This window comes from Octopus bimaculoides, chromosome Z (genome assembly GCF_046866305.1).
Source record: "Octopus bimaculoides isolate indiv1 chromosome Z, ASM4686630v1, whole genome shotgun sequence".
NCBI lineage: Eukaryota > Metazoa > Mollusca > Cephalopoda > Octopoda > Octopodidae > Octopus > Octopus bimaculoides.
In genome coordinates, this window is record NC_142944.1 from 32,999,616 (window position 1) to 33,026,430 (window position 26,815).

Sequence of the window (26,815 nt, forward strand, 5' to 3'; positions counted from 1 at the left end):
CAGCTGTGTATATTTCGTTTGTTGCTGTTATTTCTGACATATTTCATTTGAGATACACGTGTATAATTTAATTTGAGCTGTGAGACATGTTAAAGAGGATTATGTGGGCTCAGTTTGCTATAGTATACAGTTTATTAATTCACAGGCATAGTAGCGGGTGTTTGGTTTGTTTTTTTTCCTGTTTTATTTGAACAATTTGGCTGGATACAGGGCGCTGTATCCTTGGCTTTTGCATTCCTTCTGAGACAAAAGGCAAGAGCTGTGACTTCAAAACTGGTAAGATTGACGTAGCTGATCTTGAATAATATGTAGATGGCTGCAGAAGAAGAAACATGGGCAAGGGAATTTCAGCCTGTGCAAAATAGCAGTTAAAACCAACTTTTCATAGTTGAAAAATGTTTCATCAGTGCAATAGATCAAAGCTGTCTGCTTGACTGTCAGAGGTTATCTTCTAACTGAAAGCGAGGTGAGTGAATCAACTGCCAAACAGTGTTTATAGGTGAAAAGGTGTTACCTTAAAAAGCATTCAAATTGTGACCATCCTATGTTTTTGTCAGGTAGTATCATATATCGAGGACTACATTATCTTCTATGTCTTCTCCTTCTTTTTAAGATGCACAGTGTAATTTGATGGACAAATTTAGTTGCTATTTCTAAGGCACCAAACAATCACATAGAGAGAGGCACTCTCATTTAGCAAAGTGTTTTGAGATTATATGCACTCAGTCTTCACCAATTGGTCACACAACTTACACCAGTATGACCATCAATTCACCCTCCCTCTACATTCACTAATAATGGAAGAAAACATACAAATACACTATTTGCTAACTGCTGTTATAGAAGCCCACCCATTTATATACAGATATCGGATGTCTCCCATGAACACTTCTAAAGGCTTAATGCCATCCCCACCCCTACTTAGGGTTTATCTCCTATGTAAGGTAGTGATCATGAAGCACATAAAAATGATGGTGTAGTGTATGCAGGTTGAAGGATGTTGTTTATGAATATTGCTAAATGTGAGCTTTCTTTTCAGGTACATGATGCTGCTGTCCCCCATCCCATGGTCTCACAGACCCACACCTCCCATACCCACAGGGTTGGCAAACTCAATGTGGACACACTGAGAGGTAGGTCTGGTGAGATTGTTGAGATGCTTGAATGGAGCTGCATCCAAGAATTAAGGTGGAGAGGAGGAGGTTCCTCACAGGCAAAGAACATATGCATAAGATTTTCTGGGCAGGGAACCCTGACGGGGTTGGGGGCATGGGTATACTTCTTGCAGAGAAATTGGTTGATAAGGTAATCGAGGTAGTCATTAGATTAGTGCTGCATCATGGGTTAGCAACCATTATCTCGGCCTATGCTCCTCAGCCAGGGCTACCTGATGAACCAGAAAGACCGATTTTATGACACCCTCTTGCAGACTACCTCATCGACGAATGACAGGAACCCTCTCTCTGTGGTTGGTGACAGCAGTAATTGTTTTCACCTTAATAGACATCACTGATTGGTTGAAATTACCGAAATACAACTTTAACATGAAATAACTTCGAAAATACAGAATTTTCTCAACAATGCCAAGAGTAAAAGATATTTTACGTGACACATTTTACCAGTATACAAAGTTTGAAAGTGTTTAGTTACAAAAAATTAATTTTTCAATCTGCCGGCCAAAAGATAAAGATCCAAAAAATTTACTAAAATTAACCAGTAACCTACAAGGCTTGAAATTATGTGTGAGAGAGAATGACAGATATAAAAATTAATTTACCATGTGAATCATCTTTAAGTGGATCAATTTCAGCAACAATAAACATGGCCGGAGGAATATCTTGAAAGGATTTCCTGTAAATTGGTGAGCCTCTAGCATTCATCTTTTCTTCATCCTTGTTGAGAAAATTGTCAAGGAAACTAGAAACAAAGAAAAAGAAATATAAATTTCATAGGAACATTTCATGTTGGTTTCTTAAAATAGGAACACATGCTATGTATCTTTCTTAAAAAAATAAGGAATTAAGAAATTCTTGACATGCTTGCTTTACTAAACACACTATTAATGCAAGTTGTTTCACCTTTAACTCTTTAGCATTTAAACTCACTATGACCAGTGCCAGTGATGTGTGAATGGCACCTGTGCTGGTGACACATAAAAGGCACACATTACAATCTTGGAGTGGTTGCCATTAAGAAAGGCATCCAGCCATAGAAACCAAGCCAAAACAGATTAGATCTTGGTGCAGCTCTCCAGCTTACCATCTCTAGTCAAGGTGCCTAACTCATGCCAGCATGGAAAACAGACACTAAATGATGCTGATGATATCCAGCCCAAATATTCTACCAATTATGTTTCAAACCAGCCAGATCCAGACTCACACCTCTACCATACAATGTTATTGTAAAAATAAATGATCATATTTATTTCTTTATTGCCCACAGGGGGCTAAACATAGAGTGGACAAATAAGGATAGACAAAGGGATTAAGTCGAGTACATCAACTCCAGTGCATAACTGATACTTATTTAATCGACCCCGAAAGGATGAAAGGCAAAGTCGACCTCGGCAAAATTTGAATTCAGAAGTAACAGCAAATGAAATACCGCTAAGCATTTTGCCTGGCGTGCTAACAATTCCGCCAGCTCGCCGCCCTTAAATGATCATATTATCAAAATCTTGAAGCTATAAGATAATGCATAACTAATTTAAAAACAGCGTAAATGAATAGGCATTACATTTGACAGAGTTATCTGAATGCTAAAAGGTTGAATTGGAAGAGAATTTGGAAGACAGCTGCTCTCCGCTTAAACAATTATTTCAACAAAACATCTACAGATAATTTGTGAATATAATTATATTCAGACACAAGATACAAGCATGATTATGTAGTTTAAAAGTTGGTTTTGATTGCACTGTATGACATTTTTCACAAGTATCTTCTATAATAGCTTCAGATCAGCTAATGCATTGCAAATGAAATTTGATACACGAGAGCGTAGGTGCTAGAATAAGAATAGCCTGGGCAAAGTTCAGAGACCTCTTACCTCTGCTGGTAACAAAAGACCTCACGCTCAAGGTGAAAGGTAGGCTGTAAGATACCTGTGTGAGAATAGTCATGCTACATGTCAGCGAAACATGTGACTGCTGAGGTCATGCGTAGGCTTGAAAGAAATGAAGCTAGTATGCTCTGCTGGATGTGTAATGTCAGTGTGCATACATGACAGAGTGTAAGCACTCTGAGAGAAAAGTTGGAGATAAGAAGCATCAGATGTTGTATGCAAAAGAAACGACTGCTGGTATGGTAATGCGCTGTGCATGGATGAGGACAGCTGTGTGAAGAAGTGTCACACTCCAACAGTGGAGGGAAACTGTGGAAGACATGGGATGAGGTGGTGAAGCAAGATCTTCAAATGTTGGGCTTCACAGAGGCAATGACAAGCAACCAAGACCTTTGGAGATACGCTGTGCTTAAGAAGACCTGGCAAACTAAATGAGACAGTCGTGGCCAAAGCCAGTGTCGCATATTTGGCCCATTTAAAAGCACCCTTCAATCATCGGAGACTGTTTTAGCTGAAGAATGGACAAAAATTCCTTTGGAAACAATTCAAACTTTGTACGAGTTCATACCTCATTGACTTCAAGCTGTAATTACTGCCAAAGGTGGTCCTATCCCATATTAAATTAAATTTGTTTGAAATTTTAAGGTGTTTCCATTATTTTGTCCAACCCCTGTTCCATTCATTAGGCTTTGGTCAGCCCTTGGCTATAGTAGAAGACATTTGTTCAAGGCATCACACAGTGGGACTTGAAACCATGTGGCTATGAAGCAAACTTCTTACCACACAGTCCCCACTCCCACTCACCCAATAACAAGAAATGAGGTTAAAGAAAAAAAATTACAATTTTGGCAGTGAAAATAAGAATGCAAAAGTAAAAACTGTCGTTTCATTTAAATAATGGTCATAGAAATTAAATATAATATGATAAATCAATTATTTAACTGACAATGACAACACAGTTCCTATAATGCTATATTACAAGTATTTGAAAAAGATATTTTCTTTAATATCCAAAAATTTAACATCTAAAAGGAAACAGAAAAAAAAAAATGAATAGTCAATTGCATTCTCCCAGTGATTCTTTTTTTGGTCACGTTATTTTTAGGGGTTCTTGAAGGATGAAGCATAGTTCCTCCAAAATACATTTTATATTGTTAAAAAGGGATGCAGAATGAAATGCATAAAACTGATGTAGGCAATTGGTACATTTTTCACAAAAAAGAAATGGGTCATTATAACCTTGTTTTCAATAAAAATATGTATCAATGAATCTAAGAGACAGAATTCGTACGTACACACACACACACACGAATAGTTCGCTCAACTATTTATTAACATAGTGAATTATAAAATTAAAATACGGAAGTAGTTGTCAGTCATTTTAACCCTAAAATTTAGTTACTTCCAGACGTTATAATTAGGAGTGAAATTCATGTGTATATTAGTATGAATGCACGATATGTGTAGTTGTCTCCCTTCAATTGTTCCACTAAAATTTTAAGTACATGCTTTCTTTGCTTTTTTTCTCCAGGTTTTGACAACTTTCAAGAGATTATTATTACCTTAGAATTTTTCTACTGATCATCGTTATTACCACCTCTTCCTCCTCAATTACCATTCCTGTCCAACTTGTTTGGTATCAATTCATACCAAAAATTGGTACGAATGACTGGTTGCCCTTCCTAACACCAATAATTTTACAGAGTGGACTGGGCTCTTTATGTGGCATTAGCAGGGTTACCAAGTAAATAACACAAGACCCCTGCTGAACTGAGTGGGGAACAGTATTGAGGGAGGTGGGTTTGTGCCAGGTGATGAGAAGTTACATTAGGGACAAAAACAGGTGTCTTGAAATAGAGAAGATACATGGCTACCCCAGTTGGTGGGAGACAGACAGGAAGGTGAAGACAGTCTATCAGGGTGTACTTTCATCAGAAGCATAGAATGAAAACACCTGAGATGACAGAGATATATAGAATTTTAACTAATAAAAACTGGTGGCATGATGAATTAAAAGAACAAGGTGTGAAATATCTAGAGACTTCTGGAGATTCAGTTATTTAACTTCAGCTAAACTGGGTTAGATGAAAATTTAGAAGAATAACAATAGAAGAAATTTTAAACAGTTGTAAAAATAAACTTGTTTCATTTTTTAATTATTTCTTCAATTAGTAAGCAATCTCAACATCCTCTGGATGGACGTAACAGAACCCACTGGTCTAGGGTCAAGATTTGTTTCTCACTCATTTTACAATGAGGAAGCTTGAATCAGCACCAACATTGGGAGCTGTTGTTTCTCTTTATTGTTTTTCTTTCTTTAGGTTTTCTTTGGTTTTTCATATTTTAATGTAGTTTTGTATTAATATATGTACCATATAAGTAGTGTTATATATGTAATATAAAAAGGCAATAAAAATTTGGCTGAAAGAAAGAGCGGGAGGAGGGAGAAAGCAAACAAGAGAGAGATTACTAAGTGTTGTGTTTCACACTTAAGAAAATATGTTGAATGTTCATAACTGTAAGTTACACAGCTCAATTCCGAGTGCCACACTGTACAGTCCCCCCCCCCCCCGTGCATAGTGTCATTGCCCTTTTATGGCTGTCAGTTCATTCACCTCTAATCTCATGATTTCTATGAGGTTGCACAAGACTTCCTTTGAGAGTTCTAGATATATATCAGGACACCTGCAGGTTGTGTTGTGTATGCAGGTTGTAGGCATTGTTTTGTTTATGAATTCTGCCAAATGCAAGCTTTCTTTTCAGGTACACGACACTGCTTTCCCCCATCCCAGGGTCTCACAGGCCCACACCTCCCACACCGTCAGAATTGGCACTCTCAATGTTGGCACACTGAAAGGTAGATCTGGTGAGATTGTTGAGATGCTTAAACGGAGACGCGTAGGTTTGTGCTGCATCCAAGAAGTAAGGTGGAGAGGAGGTTCTGCGAGGTTCCTCACAGGCAAAGAACATAGGTACAAGATTTTCTGGGCAGGGAACACTGACAGGGTCGGGGGCGTAGGAATACTTCTAGCAGAGAAATGAGTTGATAAGGTAATCGAGGTAGTTAGAGTATGTGACAGAGTACTTAAGATTAGACTAGTGCTTCACCATAGGTTAGCTACCGTCATCTCGGCCTATGCCCCCTCAACCGGGGCTACCGGATGGGCAGAAAGACCAATTCTATGACACCCTCTTGCAAACTACCTCGTCGACAAGTGACAGGGACCTTGTCTTTGTGGCTGGTGACTTCAATGGTCATGTCGGACGTCGTGCTGGAGGCTTCCATGGCATACATGGAGGCTATGGCTTCGGTTCCCGCAATGAGGAGGGAACCAGACTGCTGGAGTTCTGTGATGCAAACGATCTTATGGTCTGCAATACCAACTTCAGGAAACCTGCCAGTCACCTAGTCAGCTACCGTTCCGGCAGACACTCTAGCCAAATCGACTACATCCTCGCCAGAAATAGGGTAAGAAGGCAGCTTATAAATGCCAAAACCTTCCCTGGCGAAGAATGTACTCCTCAACACAGATTAGTAGTTAGTGACTTTGGGATCAAGGCAAAATGGGTGCCCAGAAGTAGACCGGCTTGGAGGAGAAGGGTGTGGATGCTTAAAGACCCTGCAAATGGACAGAGATTTAGGGACATACTACTTGAAGCATTTGATGAAATAGAAGGGGATATAGCATCATACAACGTGGAAGACAACTGGAGGTTTCTACGGGACAACCTGCTGAGAGCCACCGACCAGATCTGTGGCTGGTGTAAAGTCCCCTCTCGACCCAAAGTAACGTGATGGTGGAACAATGTGGTTGACAGGGCTATTAGACAAAAGAAACAGGCTTGGAAAGACTGGAAGAACGGAGGTAGCAGGGAATTGTATCAAACTGCAAGAAGGGAAGCTAGGAGACAGGTTTACTTAGCCAGAGGGGAAGCAGATAAGAAAAAATTTGCCAATGTTCTGCGCCGTGAGGACCAAAGACTTGAAGTATTTCATGTTGCAAGACAGTGTGTGAGAGAGAATCGTGATGTCGTAGGTGAGAAATGTGCCCGCTTGGATGATGGCTCACTTGCACTAAACGAGGTTGCAAAGAGAGAGGTTTGGAGACGCCACTACAAAAGATTCATCAATAAAGAGAATGTATGGGAGGAAGAGAGTCTGCCGCATGTCGACGCAACAGAGGGACCAGCTATCCTAATTGACAGTACCTTAGTAGATAAAGCGATCAAGAGTATGAAGACACGAAAAGCCCCCGGCCCATCAGGAATCACTGCAGAGATGCTTAAAATATCTGGCAGTGTTGGTTATAGCCTAATGACCCATATAGTTAATCAGGTGATACACGAAGGAGTCATACCCAATGACTGGTGTAGCAGCACCATAGTCAACTGCTACAAAGGTAAAGGTGACGCCCTAGACACAAACAATTACAGAGGTATCAAGTTGTTGGACCAGGTAATGAAGGTCACAGAGAGGGTCATAGCCCAACAAATTAGGGAGAGAGTCAGTTTAGATGAGATGCAGTTTGGGTTCATTCCAGGAAAAAGCACCACTGATGCTATATTTCTGGTAAGACAGCCGCAGGAGAAATACCTAGCCAAAGATAAACCTCTGTACCTGGCTTTCATTGACATGGAGAAAGCCTTTGACAGGGTACCCCGCTCCCTTATCTGGTGGTCAATGAGGAAACTAGGGATAGAGGAGTGGTTAGTGAGAGCTGTGCAAGCCATGTACAGGGACGCTGTCAGTAAGGTGAGGGTTGACAACAAATACAGTGAAGAATTCCGGGTAGAGGTAGGGGTCCACCAAGGTTCAAACCTCAGCCCCCTCCTATTTATCATAGTCCTCCAGGCAATAACACAGGAATTCAAGATGGGATGCCTCTGGGAGCTCCTCTATGCTGATGCCCTTGCCCTAATTGCTGAGTCACTATCAGAACTAGAGGAGAAGTTTCAGGTGTGGAAGCAAGGACTAAAATCGAAGGGCTTTAGAGTCAACCTACTAAAACCAAAGTCCTAATAAGTAGGAAGGTAGACATAACACAAACCCCTTCAGGTAGATGACCCTGCTCGATCTGTAGAAAAGGTGTAGGTAGAAACTCTATAAGATGTACCCAGTGTAAGCTATGGACACACAAGAGGTGCAGCAATATCAAAGGACGGCTAACTAGCAAGATAGTTTTTGTATGTGGCAGATGCTCAGGAGCAATAAATACTAAAAATGTGCAGAAAGCAACCTTTACCACACTCCAAGGTGAAAAACTAAAAGTAGTTGATAGCTTCTGCTACCTAGGTGACCAAGTTTGTAGCGGGGGGAGGGTGCACTGAAAGTGTAGCTGCTAGAATAAGAATAGCCTAGGCAAAGTTCAGAGAGCTCTTACTTCTGCTGGTGACAAAGGGCCTCTCACTCAGAGTAAAAGGCAGACTGTATGATGCATGTGTATGAACAGCCATGCTTCATGGCAATGAAACATGGGCCGTGACAGCTGAGGACATGCGTAAGCTTGCAAGAAACGAAGCCATTATGCTCCGATGGATGTGTAATGTAAGTGTGCATACTCAACAGAGTGTCAGTACCTTGAGAGAAAAGTTGGACCTCAGAAGCATCAGTTGTGGTGTGCAAGAGAGACGATTGCACTGGTATGGACATGTGGCAAGAATGGATGAGGATAGCTGTGTGAAAAAGTGCCACACCCTAGAAGTTGAGGGAACATCTGAAAGAGGTAAACCCAGGAAGACCTGGGATGATGTGGTGAAGCACAACCTTCGAACTTTAGGCCACACCGAGGCAATGACCTTTCGAAATATGCAGTACGTGAGAAGACCCAGCAAGGTAAGTGAGAGCGTGATCTCTGCCAGAAGTGTAGCCAGCTCACTAATCCGTATCTTTACTTCATTGGACACTAAAATCCCTGCTTGCGAAGACCTGTTGAGGCAAGTGAAATCGTAATTGAACCATACACGATGACTGCCAGAGCAGCTGTCTGGCTTCCATGCTAGTGGCTCGTAAATAGCACCATCTGAGCGTAATCGTTACCAGCATTGCCTTTTACCACTTGTGCTGGTGGCACGTAAAAAACACCTTTTTGAGCGTGGCTGTTGCCAGTACCACCTGACTGGCCTTCGTGCCGGTGGCACGTAAAAGCACCCACTACACTCTCAGAGTGGTTGGAATTAGGAAGGACATCCAGCTGTAGAAACTCTTCCAGATCAGATTGGAGCCTGATGCAGCCTTCTGGCTTGCCAGTCCTCAGTCAAATCGTCCAACCCATGCTAGCATGGAAAGCAGACGTTAAACGACGACAATGATGATGATGACGTAACAAACATTTCAATGGCATGGTGTCATTTGACCAGCTGGAATTAGCAACCAAATTTCTTTAACCCTTTTGATGCCAAACCATCCGAGACTACTCCTGGTTCTTTGATACAAACATCAAGTATTAAAGTGGTCTAAATTAAAACTTTTCCTCAATATTTCAAGCTAACTTACTTTCCAAACACTAGCTTAATAACAACTGTTATTTTACTCAATTCTTCATTATTTTCAAAACTAATTGAAGCAAAGGCAGTGTATTTCAAAGGAAAGGTTAAGTTTAACAAAAAGGATAAAGTGAGCTAAATTACCTTTCATCAAAATTTCACGTTAATTTATGATCCCAAACATTAGCATAACAATGAAAGTTATTTTACTAAATTTTTCATTACTTTCAAGATTAATTGAAACTAAGGCAGTATATTTCAAAAGAAATATGGTCATGAAAGAAATTTACCCTTAAAAAAAGATATGACCCTATGAGATAAAATAGCTCTCAATGTCTATGTTAGAGATAAGAAGACAGAATAGTCTAACTTTTATGAATGATGAAAGTTTGATGTACAGAAATAATGTGTTCCAACCAAAAGGAGAATTAGGAATAAAAATGTAGTACTAACTGATTACTACTGTTCTATATGAATAAAAAACAACCTACAATTTGGTTACAAGTTATCTAGTCAAGCAGTTGGCAGCAACTACAACCACTATACACCTAATACAAATACAAATATACCCTCATTATTCATTATTGTCAAACAATAAAAATCACAACACTACATCAGCAAAATTCATAAGATAACAACAGCTAAAAACTAACATTTCCTACAATGTAAGGCTCTTATAATCAAATTTCTGATAATCCATTGGATTTATATGACATAACAAAGGCTGAATTTCCTTTGTGAAATCAGAAATTGTATGTATTGAATCAATAATCAACAAGATTAGGATTAGGGTTATAATCTAAAAGAAAATTTAAATGGGTGCACATTTGTGCCAACAAAAATATGTGAAACCAATATTACACATTACTTATGAAGGATTTTAATATAAAATTTGTAAAACAATGTATTTAAATCAACATTTTTGATTGTCGTGAAATACATAGCTAGCTTGTTTAGCTTTATAGTTAATGCTTCATAGAGAAAAGAAGATACAACGATGAAGAAAAATAAACTGTAACTTAGAAAAATAATTGTTGTAAGATCAATATTACACAAGATTTATTAAGGATATCATTATCAAATGTGTTATAAATGGATTTAATCCTTTAGCATTCAGATTACTCTCTCAAATGTAATACTAATTTATTCACAAGGTTTTAAATGTCTTATCGCATAGCTTTGAAATTTTGATGATGGGATTGTTTATTTTTAAAATGACATTGTAGGTAGGTGTGAGAGGCCTGATCTGGCCAGTTTGAACATTAAACAGAATATTTAGGCTGGATACGGCTGGTTTAAATGTTAAAGGGTTAAAACAATATTTTCTGATTGTCATGAAAGACAGAGTTGCAGAATTAGCTTCTTTTAGTTTCACATTTGATGTTTAATAGAAAAACTATGAATATCATTATAATTTACACACATAATCCTTGATATCTTAGATGACCATAAGTTGATTTATGAAGATTTATATTTTTTAGATAAAACAACACTGGATTTAGTATATTTAGTACATGGTTTTGGACTAAACAACTATACTACAATCAGTAAAACGATAGCAAACTCAACTGAAGGAAAAAGAAACATCACCAAAAACTACTCACAACTTCATATCTTTTTGACTTATAACCGGTCCATTTGCATATGTTTTGTGCGATTCATTTTTGCAAGTCAAATCTATCAATGGATATATTAACACCTGTGTGTGCAGAAAAGAAAAAAAAAAATAATACAAATGACGCAGGATGATATATAAATATTTATAATACAGAACATCCTAAAATATTTCAGCAGTTGATTGCTTATATGCCATTTTAAGTTGATTTTAAAAGTCTGATCTGACACAATGTCAAACATCTTCTTGACTAAATTTGATTTTATGTCCACATTATCCACTGGCTCATCAGATCCCAAACTGTCTAATTCATGACATCATGGAAGATGGACATCAAACAATGATGACCAACATCACAATATCTCATCAACACTCAGGCTCTTTAAATACATCTCACTCTATGAAGCCAATAAGGATGGAGGGCCTCCAAGTGGTCACTTGATGTGCTAGAAAAAGTAGTCAAAATCCCCTGTGTTCAAGAAATTTGCTTCCTAACCATGTAATTGCAGATTCAGTCCCACTGCTTAGCACCTTGGGCAGGTGTCTTCAACTATAGCCCACGGTTGACCAAAGCCTTGTGAATTGATTTGGTAGACAGGAACTAAAAAAAGCCAGCCTTACATATATCATCATCATTTTAATGTCCATCTTTCATGCTAGCATAGGTTGGATGGTTTGACAGCAGGCCTGTAGTCAGACTCTGGTGCTTGCAGGGATGCTTCAGAATATTCTGGTTGGGCACTAATTTGTAATAAAACTAAAGTGGAGTTTCAAAATAAGTGCATCACTGTAAATCTGAAGGTGCACCATTGAATAGTTAGGGGGCAGTGATGTCTTGTGCACCCCACCAGGGACTGGTAAGCCTGAGCATGGTTTTAGCATGGTTTTTACAGCTGGATGCCCTTCGTAATGCCAACTGTTATACAGAGTAGATTGGGTGCTTTTTATGTGGTACCAGCACCAGTGAGGTCTACATTAGCATGGTTTTAAAGCTGAATGTTCTTCCTAACGCCAACCACTTTACAGAATAGACTAGGTGCTTTTTATGAGGCACTAGCACTGGCAAGGTCACCACATAACTTGAAGAAAAAAAAATCTCACCTGAGAAGGCAAGTAATATTGAGGGTGGTGGCTTTGTACTCAGTGATGAGAGGTTAAACTATGATTGAGGGGCAAAAACAAGTATCTTGCTGTAGAGGAGATAGATGGTCACCCTACTCGGAGGGAGAGTGAGAATGAGAGAAAGGAAGAGTGAGAGGGAACGAGAGTAAGAGAGGGAACAAGAAAGAGAGAGAGAGAGAGAGAGAGAGAGAGAGAGAAAGAGAGAGATGGTGGGAATATACTCTCAAGGTACAACGATGTAAATATAAATGGAATGTTAGAGGATTGCTCAGATGCATCAGTAGGGAGTTCATGAAGGTGCAAAAAGGTGAAAGGGGGTAGTCAGTGAGTGATGACATATGGGCACATAGTGTGGGTGACAGATAGCAATGATACAGTTGGCAGAGGGAGAACAGGAGGGAAAGATGACAGAGCAGTACTGGGCTGCAGAAGTGAGAGTGGGTGGGGAGGAGGAGGAGGAGACAAACACAGTGCATGAAGAAGCAATTAATGTTACAGGTAGGTGGAAAACACAGTACTTCCAGAAGTAAGCTTCACTGAGATGGGTGGGTCTTTCCAAAGACCTCATATCAGACATCTTGGTCCATTGTCATCCTTTCCATGAGACCCAACATCTTCAGACAAAACTTCTTCATCTCATGTCTTCCTGGGTTTCCCTGTTCCACAGGTAACATTCACTTTAAGTGATTGGCTGCTTTCATTCATACACATCACATGTACAAACAAATGTAGTCTTCTCTCTTGCATCTGCTTCCTCTTATGCCCAACTTTTCTCTCTACACATTTGTACTTTGTTGCACATGCACACTGATGTTGTGCATCCATCTGAGAATACTATCTTTGTTCCTCTCTAGTCTATACATGCCTTCTGCATTCAGAGCTCATGTTTCACTACCATGGAGCATAATTGTTCATACACAAGCAGCATTCAGTCTACCTTTCACTCAGAGTCCTTTTGTTGCCAACTAAGGTAATAGCTATCTAAACTTTCTCCTTTCTATTCTTATTCTAGCAACATCCTCCACCACTGCTAACTTGGTTACCTAGGTAACATAAACTATCTACAACCTTGAGGGAGCTGTCTGAGCATTTGAGAGAGTTTAATTGCCAAGTAATTCTTAGTATTTATTCTTCTTGCACATCTGTCGCATACAAAAATGACTTCCTGTGTTAACCTACCTGCAATTACACTGCATCTCTTATGTGTCCATAGCCTGCACTGGGCGCTGTGAACGGAATTTCTTCCAACATTTTTGAGCAAGGCCAGTTATTTCTCCTATTATAGATTCAGCTGTAAGAATAAGAACATCAACAGAGATGCTCTTATGGATAACAAATGATTAAAGTCCTCTGTTATGGCCTGGAGAACTATGGTAAACAAGAGGGTGTTGAGAATCAAGCCTTGGTGAGCTCCTACTTGAACACTTAATTCATTGCTGACTTATTTTACTGATAATATTCCTATAAATGGCTTGAATGGATCTCATCAGCCATCTCTGGCTTCTGTAGATGAGTAAGTGAGGGATCCTGTCAAAGGCTTTCTCCATGACAACAAATGTCATGTACAACAGTTTATTTTTGGCTAAATGCTTCTTCTGTAGTTGCCTTATTAGGAAGTTAAAATCAGCAATGCTTCTCCCTGGCATGAAATCTAATTGCATCCCACCTAGGTCGACTCTTTATTCATTGAGCTATAACTTTTATGACCTGGCCCACTAATCTGATAGCTCTTTAATTACTTCTGTATCTTTGTAGCAGTTGACTATGATGCAGCTACACCAGTCATTAGATATAAATCTTTTCATATATCACCATCATCATCATTCAACATCTATTTTCAATTCTGGCAGGGGCTGACTGGTTGGTTTGACAGGAGCTGGCAAGGTCAGGGGCTGCACCAGGTTCCGTAATCTATTTTAACTTGGTTCCTACAGTTGAGTGGCCATCCTAATGCAATCTATTTTACAAAATGTACAGGATGCTTTTTACATGGCCCCAGCACTGTGGTTTTAGGATATAAATTCTTTTGTAGTTAACATATAAGATTTCACTTCAGTCAAGTGATATTAATAACCTGCTGTTAGAACTTGAGATTATATATATATATATATATATATATATATATAATCATTGTTTAATGTCTGCTTTTCATGCCAGCATGGGTTGGACAGTTTGACATGGAGCTATCCAAGTCTCCAGTTGTCTGTTGTGGCATGGTGTCTAAGGCTAGATGCCCTTCCTAATGCCAATCACTTAACGGAGTGTACTGAGTGCTTTTTACACCCTACCAGTATAAGGGCATTAACACAGCACCAACACAGGTGCTTTTTAAGTGGCACAGGCACCCAAAGGACAAGCCTGTATGTGTAGAAGACAGCGATTTTATCCTTTCTCACCACTTCGTTCCACATCTTCCTGGATCCACCCCTTCCACAGGTACCCTCCACAATTAAAACTCGGCACTTCCTTCTGCAGCTGTCTTCATCCATACACATTAGAGGACCAAACCAGTGCAGTCATCTCTCTTGCACACAACATCTGATGCCTCTTATACCCAGTTTTCTTCTTAAATCATTTAGACTGTCATATATATATATATATATACAAGAATAAGGGCAGAGAATCGTCAATTAATAATAGAATTAATAATTAACAATTCTGCCAAGTAGTTCAGTATGAAAAAAACCTTTATCGGTAAGACTATTTATCATTATAAATATACAGGGATTAGCAATTGAGTTGCTTCTCCAACATACTGAAAATTTAGAAATAGCAGTCAAAGAACTACTGATTCCAAACTACAAATTTTCTCCAAAGTGGATGGCGATATTTATGGCACACATAGAACAAAAAACCGGAGGGAAAAGCGTAAACAAGCCAAGCTTTTAGTTAATTGGATACGAATCGTTTCATGGTTAAGTGAATAGAAATTTCACTATTCCAATCTTCAGCCTCAATATTCTGATAAATTTGAAAGTGTCTCTAAAAAAATTCACGGTAATCTTTGGCCATGCGACACCAAAAATCAACGATAAGAAAGGCACTTACGAATTCATCGGCTAGCGAGTTCAGGCACCTCACCTCAAAGAAATCTATTCCATGTGCGTCACAAATAGTCCCGTATGAAAAAAAGTTCCGTGTCGAAACTGGATTACGGTTTAGCCATCCAACTTAGAGATATCAAATATAAATATACAAGAATAAGGGCAGAGAATCGTCAATTAATAATAGAATTAATAATTAACAATTCTGCCATTCCGTGTGTGTTTGTTTAAACTAAGTGATATCAGGACAATCACCATCATCATAAAACAAGTGATGTCATTTGTATCCAGTTTTCTCTGTAAAACATATCTGATCATGGAGAAATATTACCTTGCCTGGAAACAGGTGAGGCTTGGTAATAGAAAAGGTATCCAGCAATAGAAAATCTGTTTTAACAGATTCTATTTGACTCATATACGGAAAAGTGAACGACAACAATGAAGGCAATGATGATGAAAACAATAAGGGAAATGACAAATGCACTTGACTACAACTGGATAATCACAATAATGGATGGAGGTGGAGAAAAGAAAGGCCAAGTTGCAATTATGATTGTTTACCTGAAAAGCTATTCCTGGGACTTCATGACAAACAGCTGCAGCAATGTTTCCACCAGCACTATCACCTGCAACTCCAACAATACTTCGCTGCATACCACCTGAAGAATACAACAACAACAATAAATCAAAATAAATGTTTGACTCAGAATTAATAGGATATCTGGTTTTTCTAACTATATCCACAATATTTTGTAGACAACAAGTGATTATTTTGCTAACTCCAAGAACAGAGAAATTGGTACAGATAGACCACAGTTTGCAAATAGGTTTTTACTTATGAATTGTGAATATTAATTTAATTTCTTGCATTTTCCCTTTCAGTTCTAGAGACAAGACAGGTCTAATTATTATAACACTTATAATTTCACTGTTATATCCGCTTCATGTCTTTCTGTTGAAGAATGTTTTGAGACAGATAAGCAAATTATCTCCCTTAGATGCATGATCCAGAAATATGTTGTATAAATCTTGTATATTCTTTAATCTTTCAGCACACTATTAGATGAAACAACATTCTAAATGCTGCTTATCATCCAATAATGAAATGCCTATCAAGTAATATTTGATGTTACTTCTATTTGAGCTTCCATGCTGTCCAACCCTTATTATATTTGAAAGCCATTACTTCCAATATCAAATGGTGTAACAGAATTGTAAGTTATCTTATTTTCAAATGCTGTCTGGTATGCATACTGACATTACACATCCATCGGAGCTTTGATGAGTCTTTCAAAAGTGAAACGGAGACAGTAAGATTTAAATGATGAAAAAGCTTCTTGATCCATAGACTGCAATAAAGAAGTTGTATTGTGAGGTAAAAAAAAACAACATTAATATTTTGATGGCGATGCTTCAAAAATGCAGCAAGACTGGGGGTATTATCCATTATCAAAAGAACCTTGAAAAGGATTTTCTTATCCTTACAATATTTTAAGTGATTAGGAAACCAATCTTCAAATTTAGTTTCTGTCACCCAAGGTCTATTGTTATGCTTCCAGATTACAGGAAGTTTTGTCTTATCAATTCCTTTTAAAGCACAGGGGTTTTCAGATCGATAAATAAGCATGGCCTTGAATTTGCAGTCTCTTTCACTATTTCCTCCCAGAAGCAACGTCATCCTATCTTTTGCAGCATTGAATCCTGGTATTCAAGATTTTGCTTTCTCAATAAAAGTCTTTGAAGGCATTCATTTCCAAAATAGGGCTGTCTCATCCACATTAAATACTTGAGACGGTATAAAGCCTTCTTCTTCAATCAAATCTAATTGGTGAGGAAAAGTTTCTTCAAATTCACAAAGCAGTTGCAAGTGATCACTCGAGGTAACAGGTGCTGCCAGACAAACAGTGACACTCTTTGCCATGGTAACCAATTTTTCCATTTTGCATTTACAATTTGTAAACATGAGGTTTTGAAAATCGAGGTTACAAAAAATACCTGTATACACCCACATTTACTGCATTCCCCTCCCCTCCATCTCCCACATTCCTTTCACATTCTTGTGAACTTACCTGCCCACTCACATGATCCAATCCTCTACTGCATCATTTATATACACTTCCCTGTAACTTAAGAGTACATCTTTACCATCACTTCCCCCCCCCCCCTTTCTCTCTCTCTTGCTACCTTTTTCTCCTTTTCCAAATGGTGTAGCCCTGTATCCCCCTCATTGTCAGAGACAGCAATTTCTGTCCCTCTCATCACCTGGCACAAAGCCACTTCCCTCAATACAATTCCCCACTTCAGTTGAGAAGTCTTTGTCTTGCAAGTTATTTGGTAACCTCATAAAAAAAGCACCCAGTACACACTGTAAACTGGGCTAGATACCTTTCCTAAAAGTTTTGGCATGGTTTCTATGGCTAGATACCTAACAGTGGAGTCTGACATAATCCTCTGCTTTATCCAGCTCCTGTCAAACCATCTGACCTATGCCAGCATTAAATGATGATAATGATGACTGTGCGTGATAAACATCATTTAAGATGTTTCCTATGCTGGCATGTGTGGGTCGGTTTGGCTAGAGCTGGCAAGCGGCACCAGATTCCAGTTATCTGTTTTGACCAACTAGTGCAATCTTCACTCTTGTACACTGCATTTATTTCCTGTTATGCCTAGCTTTTCCCTCAATACACTAGCGCTCTATTGCACATGTAAACTGACATTGCACATCCAACAGAGTATATGTTTATGTACACACACACACACACACACACACACACACACTTGTTCATAGGTCTACACATTCAGATCCTGCATTGGAACTAACAAGAGTCCTATAATACCAGAACAGGTAAAGCTTGTAGAACTCAAGATTCAGGCAAATATTACATGGTAAATTAACAAAGAACTCTTGTTTTTAATTAAATAATAATGATAATAGCAACACTGGTCATAGTAGTAGTAGTAGTAGTAGTAGTAGTAATGGTTTCAAATTTTGACACAAGGCCAGCAACTTCAGGGGCAAAGATAAGTGAATTACACTGATCCCAGTGTTCAACTGGTACTTATTTTATCGACCCTGAAAGGATGAAGGGTAAAGTCAACCTTGGCAGGATCTGAGCTCAGAACAAAATGCCTCTAAGCATTTTTTCTGGTGTGCTTATGATTCTGCTAGCTCGCCACCTTCAATGAGGATGACGATGATGATGATGATGATGATGATGATGATGATGGTGGTGGTGGTGGCGATGGCAGACTGTTGGTTTTGCAATTTTGGTTCTTTGTTCATAAATAGAGAGTAAAAAAAAAATAATCATGTCTGCAGGCTGACATAAATGGAATCTTCGTTTCTCAACAAGACAACAAACCATTCAGTGACGGTACTTAAAACAAGAAATAAAATAGATTTTCTTCCGATAATGACAATTTATAAAAAAAAAAAAAAGACCCTAAAGAGAGTCTTTATCATTGTCAAATTGTATGACTTTCTCCATGTGTGTGTGAGTATGCACATGTGTGTGTGTGTGTGCCTGTGTGTGTGTGTGTGTGCACGTGTGCATGAGTGTGCACACGTGTGTATGTGAGTGTGCACATGTGTGTGTGAGTGTGCACATGTGTGTGTGAGTGTGCACATGTGTGTGTGAGTGTGCACATGTGTGTGTGAGTGTGCACATGTGTGTGTGGGTGTGCACATGTGTGTGTGGGTGTGTACATGTGTGTGTGGGTGTGTACATGTGTGTGTGGGTGTGTACATGTGTGTGTGGGTGTGTACATGTGTGTGTGGGTGTGTACATGTGTGTGTGGGTGTGTACATGTGTGTGTGGGTGTGTACATGTGTGTGTAGGTGTGTACATGTGGGTGTAGGTGTGTACATGTGGGTGTGGGTGTGTACATGTGGGTGTGTACATGTGGTGCATGCATATGTGTAATCTCACAATACATACATGGATATAGAATATTCATACACAAGAGTGTTTGTTGGATGATAGTAGTGGCAGAACTGTGGGGAGAGAGAGGGAGAAAGAGAAAGAGAACAGATAGAAAGAGGGAGAGAGGAGGGAGAGAGAGATGTGGTGGAAAAGTGTGAAATACAAAGACAAATGGAGGAGGTGGGGGCAAAAGAGAGAAAGAGTGGTAGAAAGAAAGGAAGAAACAAAGAGGAGTGACTGTGTGTCAGTGTGCATGCTTGTGAGGCCACAAGTGAATATGCATGTGTTTGTTCTTTAACCCCAGGCCAGCCCTAATCTAGTGGACCCATGGCTAAAGGTATGCCAACAATGAACATATTGTCTTCTTAAGGAGTCACTATCTGGCATTATGCATACTCTTCTTTATTAAGAGGGTGGAACATGTGAGTTTTTTCAAGTAGTAATGGCAACTTCAAGTCATATCATTTAATGTTTTCATGCTGACTGGGGTTGGGAAGGAACAGCAGGAACCAACAAGCCATAGGGTTGCACTGAGTTCCAATGTTGGCTTTGGCATGGTCTCTACAGCTAGATGCCCTTCCTAACACCAGCCACTGCAAACTGAAGGTTGTGCTACAACTTAGAAAGATTCAATGTTAAGCTAACAATAAACCACTTCAAATTAAGTATGGATTACTACCATGTACAGAATTGGGTTGATAGTCCTCAAATATATCTAATGCTGCCAGTCAAACGGGATAACTTGTAATCTGACATGGCAAATACTGCTCTCCAAACCAGATTTAAAAGTACTCTTGATGTATTTAACATAGCTCTTAAATCAATCACGAATCTACAGGCTCATTAAACCAAAGTTTATTCTAGTTTCCATCATATATGAATGAAAGAATGTGCAAGACTTTCCTCCTAAATAGTTCATTTCAGTGCATCATAGGGTTAATCACCAACTGTTTTGGTAATTTTTTCCAGGTGAGTGTACTAGGGTAATGCGAAATGAAGTGTTTTGCTCAAGAATATAATGCACTATCTGACCTGGGAATTGAAATAACAACCTCAAGATCATACAAATCCAATACTCAATTCACTAGACCAGTGGTTCCCAACCTGGGGTCTGCAGACCCCTGGTGGTTTGCAAAAGTAGTATTGGAGGTCTGTGAACTAAATTCAAAATATGTATATAAAGATAAACATATTAAAAGGGGGTCCGTGAGAAAACTCATTTAAATAAAAGGGTTATAAACCACTGCCCTAGACCCTTGGACACACATTTATTTTGTATCTAGCACTGTTCTTCAAACATCTTCTGGAAAATGGAATTGTATAATCCTCTGTATTATAGGTACAAGGCCTGAAATTTCAAAAGAGGAGACTAGTTGATTACATCAATCCTAGTCCTCAACTGGCACTTATTTCATTGACTCCAACAGAATGAAAAGCAAAGTTGAGCCCAGCAGCATTTGAACTAAGAACATAAAGACAGACAAAAATACCACTAAGCATTTTGTCTGGCATGCTCATGATTCTGCTAGCTCACCCCGAAGATGAAATCATATAATAACTGGATGGGTGTACAATTCCTGGAAATAATGGTGTTTGTTGGAAAGGTTTGTAAAATTGGCTAAATCTAATCAACATGTTATGAATGACTTATTGCAAAGTTGCTGCAATACACTCCGTGCAATTCTGACGAGTTTTGGATTGAGTAAAAGAAACATCCCAGAATGTTGAGGACATGAAGAATCTCCATTTTTAACCACCTCTACCTACGGAACACATCAATCTCATGTAGGGTAGACAAGGAGTGTGTACATGTGCTTGTATGTGTGTGCCTTTTAGAGAGAGAGAGAGAGAGAGAGAGAGAGAGAGAGAGAGAGATAGAGAGAGAGAGGAGAGGGAGAGAGAGAGAGAGAGAGAGAGCCATTCTTAGAGAGAACAGCTGTGTGTACAGCTGAATGTTCTTGTGTATATACAGTTGGATGTGTGTGTGTGCAGATGGATGTTTATGTGTATGTGTTATTTTAAACTTGCTAAAAGACAAATCTGAACTAGATATATAAAGAAATAAAAGTACCCCTGAAGAATTTCAATATTCTCCGTCAATTTGCAAAGTTGGAATGTGATATTGTCCCATGGGAATCATATTCCAACTGGAAATCAACAAATATAACTGGTCTTTAATATCGCGCGCGCGCACGCACGCACACACACACACACTTATTTCCCCCTCCTCACCATATCCTTTGTTACCTCCTCTCCTCTTCAACACACACACACTAGTTCATTCTACCTTTCACAGCATCATCCAAAAGATTCCAAATCAGGTGCAGCAAATGGTAAAGTAATTAGATTAAAGACCACACCATAAGAGGATTCTAAGTAAAAAAAAAAAAGGAACAAGGAGCAAAGATTGGCACCTAATTTGGATGTGTAGCAGCAACAGAGAAATTGATAAAATAGCATGATGTGTATGTGTGTATTAGAGAGAGAAAATGTGTGTGTGTGTATGCGTATTAGAGAGAGAAAACGTGTGTATTAGAGAGAGAGAGAGAAAATGTGTGTGTGTGTGTGTGTGTGTGTGTGTGTGTGTGTGTGTGTGTATTACAGAGAGAGAATCTGTGTGTGTGTGTTAGAGAGAGAGAGAATGTGTGTGTGTATTAGAGAGAATATGTGTGTGTGTATATTAGAGAGAGAATGTGTGTGTGTATTAGAGAGAGAATGTGTGTGTGTGTGTGTGTGTGTGTATTAGAGAATGTGTGTGTGTGTGTGTGTGTATTAGAGAGAGAATGTGTGTGCGTGTTAGAGAGAATGCGCGTGTGCATGTTAGATAGAATGCGCGTGTGCGTTAGAGAAAGAAAGTGAGAGTGGGTGAGTGTGAGAGTGGGTGAGTGTGAGAGTGGGTGAGTGTGAGAGTGGGTGAGTGTGAGAGTGGGTGAGTGTGAGAGTGGGTGAGTGTCAGAAACTGACAGAGTGAATGTGAAAGTGTTTGTGAGTGCAAGAGAATATGTGTGAGAGTGATATGAGTGTGTAAGCATGTGGATACACAAATGTGAGTGTGGCCATATGTAAGTGTGACTGTGTGTGTGTGTGTGTGTGTGTGTGTGTGCAACTGTGAGTGTGTATCACCTAATAAATGAGGTTATTGATTGTAAAGAATTATCTCTAGCATTCTGAATTTTTAGGATATCACTCTTGTAGAGGCAAAAAAAAATACTCCGGAGTGGTATCCCCTGAATTCTCTTCTCCATTTTCCAGCAGGAGGGGGCGGATTTGAGCTTCCAAATTGCAGTTTACAAAAAAAAAAAAAAAAAGTCAATATATAATGGTCTTAGTTATAAATGGATATTGCTTATTAGTAACTAAGTGAAAACTGAACCAAGTAACATTAAGTATATTGGCAACAGACATGAGAGGGGACAATTACAACCATTAACAAGGCTGTGAAGATGGGTTTCAATAATGGAAAAACTGAACTTACCAGCCTTAGTACAACAAAATATCCAAGAGGATATTTTGAATCTCTTATAATAATTTTAATACTTAAGCATACCCTATGCAAAGGAACAAGTACAGCAGTAAGCTCACTTTGCAACCATATGATTTTGTGTTCGGTTCCCTTGCACAGCACTAGTCTACTATATCCCTGGACTGATCAATGCTTTTCTGAGTGAATTTGGTAGATGGAAACTGTGTGGAAGCCCATCATATCTATGTGTTCGTACCTTTGTGCTAGTTTGTGTTTGTACCCTACCCCTACTGCTTGACAACCGGTGTTGGTTTGTTTACATCCCCATAACTTAGTAGTTTGGCAAAAGACCAATAGAATAGTACTGGAGTCAATTTGTTTGATTAAATCCTTCATGCCTCCGCATCACTGCAGTTCAATGAGTGAAAAAAGTCATTGAAGTACTTAGTAATTGTTTTAATGTATTTTGAAAATAATGAATTTAGTAAAATAATGGAGCTGCTTTGAAGCTGATATTTGGAACAGAAATTAACACGAAATCTTAATGGAAGATTTTAATTTACACCACTTTAAAACAAAAAGCTTGTATCACAGAACCAGGAGAAATTTCAGAGGGTTGGTTTCCAAAGGATTAAACTAAGTTTGGATTAGTTGAGCCTGTTGTAATGGAGACCTCCAGTGTTCTCAGCTGCCAGACCATATCTTTGCTGACCACTATCAGGGTGGAGATAGCGATCTGCAGGTGCGAGCCCGGTGAGTCAGGGTGGCTGTTCCAGTATATCTCCCTTGTCATCTTCTGGGCCAATGCCTTTTCCCTTTTATCTGCTGCTAGGACCATGAGACGGTCTGGATTACAAGAAATTGTATGTTCCACCTCATTTGTAGAATACCATTTCTTGAATTGATTAAGAAGACATCAATCTCTAAGCAAGATTAAATTGAACAGCCACATGTCAAATAAGACATTCTAATTATCAACCCAAATTCCTGTTTCAACATAATCTGAATTGAAACCTTCCATACAAGTTCCATATTAATTTATGTTCCAAACAACAGCTTAATAATAACAAAGTTATTTTAATAAATTCTTCAGTATTTCCAAAATTTATTGACACAAAAGAAGTGTACTTCAACAGAAATATAACAAAAGAGTTAAAAAGGAAGAATGCATTGGATAACTCTAAAAGGATGGCATGATCATTGTTAGAATACCTTTAGTCATAGATTATCCTGGGGTTAAAAGACAATTACAGCAACAACAACCCAAAAGTTAGCAAGTTGGGTTGTTTTCAAAGAATTTCGAGAAGAACCAAATTAAACACACAAACACCACACACAATATTCACCAAGTCACATTTATTTTAATCTACAGAACATATTTTCTTTTAGAGATTCTATATTTTAATATGTATTTTTTATTTTGTTCCAATGTTCCAAGTCCATTACAGGCTAGTGTTGCAATTCTGAATCATATAGAATTTCTAGAGTACTTTCCAGCAGTATGCTTCCCCCCAGGGTAGAATACTATCAACACCACCCTAACACACTACTAAGTTGAAGGAAAATAAAAAAAAAAAAAGGCAGAAAATAAAATAAAGAAACTGAAGTAGATTAGATATCCTTGCTAAACAGCCAAGATAAATGTGCTTTTTATCACCTTACTAAAAAAGATTTAAATTATCACCCAACCCTAGTTTCAACACATCATAGGATATACGTGTGAGTGGGGAAAGAGAGAATGAAAGAAAGAGAAAGGATAGCAAAAAGGAGTAAGAAAGAAGAGAAAGAGAGAAAGAATGTGTAGTGAGAAGCATTTAATTTCACCCAACTCCCTCACAGAGGTCATTCCAATTTAGGTCAATGATAGTGTATCATATTTACAAATAACTTCACATTTACAGTAAAATTATTTCCAAATACTTATAGCCATACAGCAGCAGCACCACCACCACCACTAACACCACAATCAAGGGAGCCTGTGTGTGTGTGTTTGTGTAGGCACATGGCTCAGTGGTTAGAGCATCGAGCTTACAATCATGAGGTTGCGGGTTCGAATCCCGGACTGGGCTGCGTGTTGTGTTCTTGAGCAAGACACTTCATTTCACGTTGCTCCGGTTCACTCAGCTGTAGAAATGAGTTGCGATGTCACAGGTGTCAAGCTGTATCAGCATTTGCCTTTCTCCTGGATAACATCAGTGGCATGGAGAGGGGAGGCTGGTATGCATGGGCGACTGCTGGTCTTCCATAAAAACAACTTTGCCCGGACTTGTGCCTCGGAGGGTAACTTTCTAGGTGCAATCCCATGGTCAGTCATGACCGAAGGGGGTCTCAGCATGTGTGTGTTTGTGTATACACACATAATATATAAATATATAATATATACATACACATATATATAATAAATATAACATATACACATATATAATGTACAATATGTATATACACATATATATAATAAATATAATATACATATATACACATATAATATATATATACACATAATATATAAAGTGGTTAGGACCATTAGAAACAGCAACTAAGTTTCCCTCAAATCACACCATTCTGTTTTATATAAGGACAAGAGTATCTATATATATAAAAATGAGAATGTGTGTCTGTCTGTCTGTGTGTGTGAATCCCTAAAACTCGAGAACTACGCAACCAATTTCATTCAAATTTTACACATGCCTTACTTAGGGTTCCAGTTGTGTTTTAGTCAAAAAAATTATTAACTTCTTGCAGTGTTCGAGCACACGGCAACATAATATCTCCTCCACTATTTAAGTATTACGTGTCAAAAGTGAAACAAAAACACTCATGTCAAATACTTTCACTTTAAAAATGAAACTATTCCACTAACTGAAACAATCACATTTCGATACTGTAGTGACAGATACTTTCACAGAGAGAGAAAGAGAGAAAGAGAGAGACAGAAAGAGAGAGAGAGAGAGATGTATATGTATACATATACATGTATATGTACACCATTTCGATACTGTAATGACAGATACTTTCAGAGAGAGAGAGAGAGAGAGAAAGAGAAAGAGAGAGAGAGAGAGAGAGAAAGAGAGAGAGATGTATATGTATACATATAGATGTACACGTATATGTATATATATATATATATAGATCTATACATACATGTATATGTATACATATGTGTAGATGTATATATATATATATATATATATATATATATATATATATAGATGTACATGTAATATGTACACATATATACATATATACATGCATACAGATATCTATACATATATACACCCATCACACACACATACACATGCACACAAACACACACATTAGTCATTTGTTTTCTTATCCAAAACTACGTCAAAAGTACTGAATGGATCTTTATGAAATTTGGAAATTATATTCTTTGCATAACGGCCATAACTCCCATGAAAATTCATATATTTTTGATGTTGATGAAATTTTAACCCGAACATAACAGATGAGCATTATTTAGAAAATGATGTCACACGTTATCGAGGCTACCATTCTTTCTGGATGTGCAAAAGGGGATGATGTCTTTATTCCAAGAATTCCTCTTACTCCATCAGGAGCAGACATTCCTTTTACATTCAGAAGACTACAATTCCCCCTTCGTGTGACTTTTGCCATGTCCATAAACAAATATCAGGGTCAAACACTGTCTGTAGCTGGTCTTCTCTTGGAAGAGCCCTGCTTCTCACATGGACAACTGTATGTTGGCTGCTCAAGAGTGGGCAGCAACAAAAAAACCTATTTGTATATGCTCCACAAGGGAAAACAAGGAACATAGTTTACAATGAGGTGTTATAATCACAACAGCAAGAAAGTATGTACATGATCACCTTCTTTTACGAAACTTCATTGACTTTCATATATTTATATTGATATACATATATATACGTGTGTTTGGGTGCATGTGTGTATATACATCTCTATATATAAAGATGATGCGTAGTCTAGACGGTGTTTTTAGATTTCATTATTCTCTTTAACCCGGGCAACGCCGGGTATTTCTGCTAGTATTACATAAATATAGTTCTATGTAACTAAACCATCCCAACCCTATTACCATGACCACCACTCCTTTCTTTTGCAT

General features: G+C 38.4%; 1 protein-coding gene across 1 annotated transcript in view; it reads right to left on the reverse strand.

Annotated features, from left to right (window-relative positions):
* Positions 1-26,815, reverse strand: part of LOC106877203 (uncharacterized) — a 100,219-nt gene that overhangs the window by 9,720 nt on the left and 63,684 nt on the right. The window contains exons 4-6 of the mRNA XM_089365160.1: positions 15,886-15,983; positions 11,148-11,242; positions 1,778-1,917 (exon numbers count right to left, since the gene is read on the reverse strand). Of these exons, the coding sequence (XP_089221286.1) occupies positions 1,778-1,917; positions 11,148-11,242; positions 15,886-15,983 (333 nt within the window). The remainder of the gene's footprint in view (positions 1-1,777; positions 1,918-11,147; positions 11,243-15,885; positions 15,984-26,815) is intronic.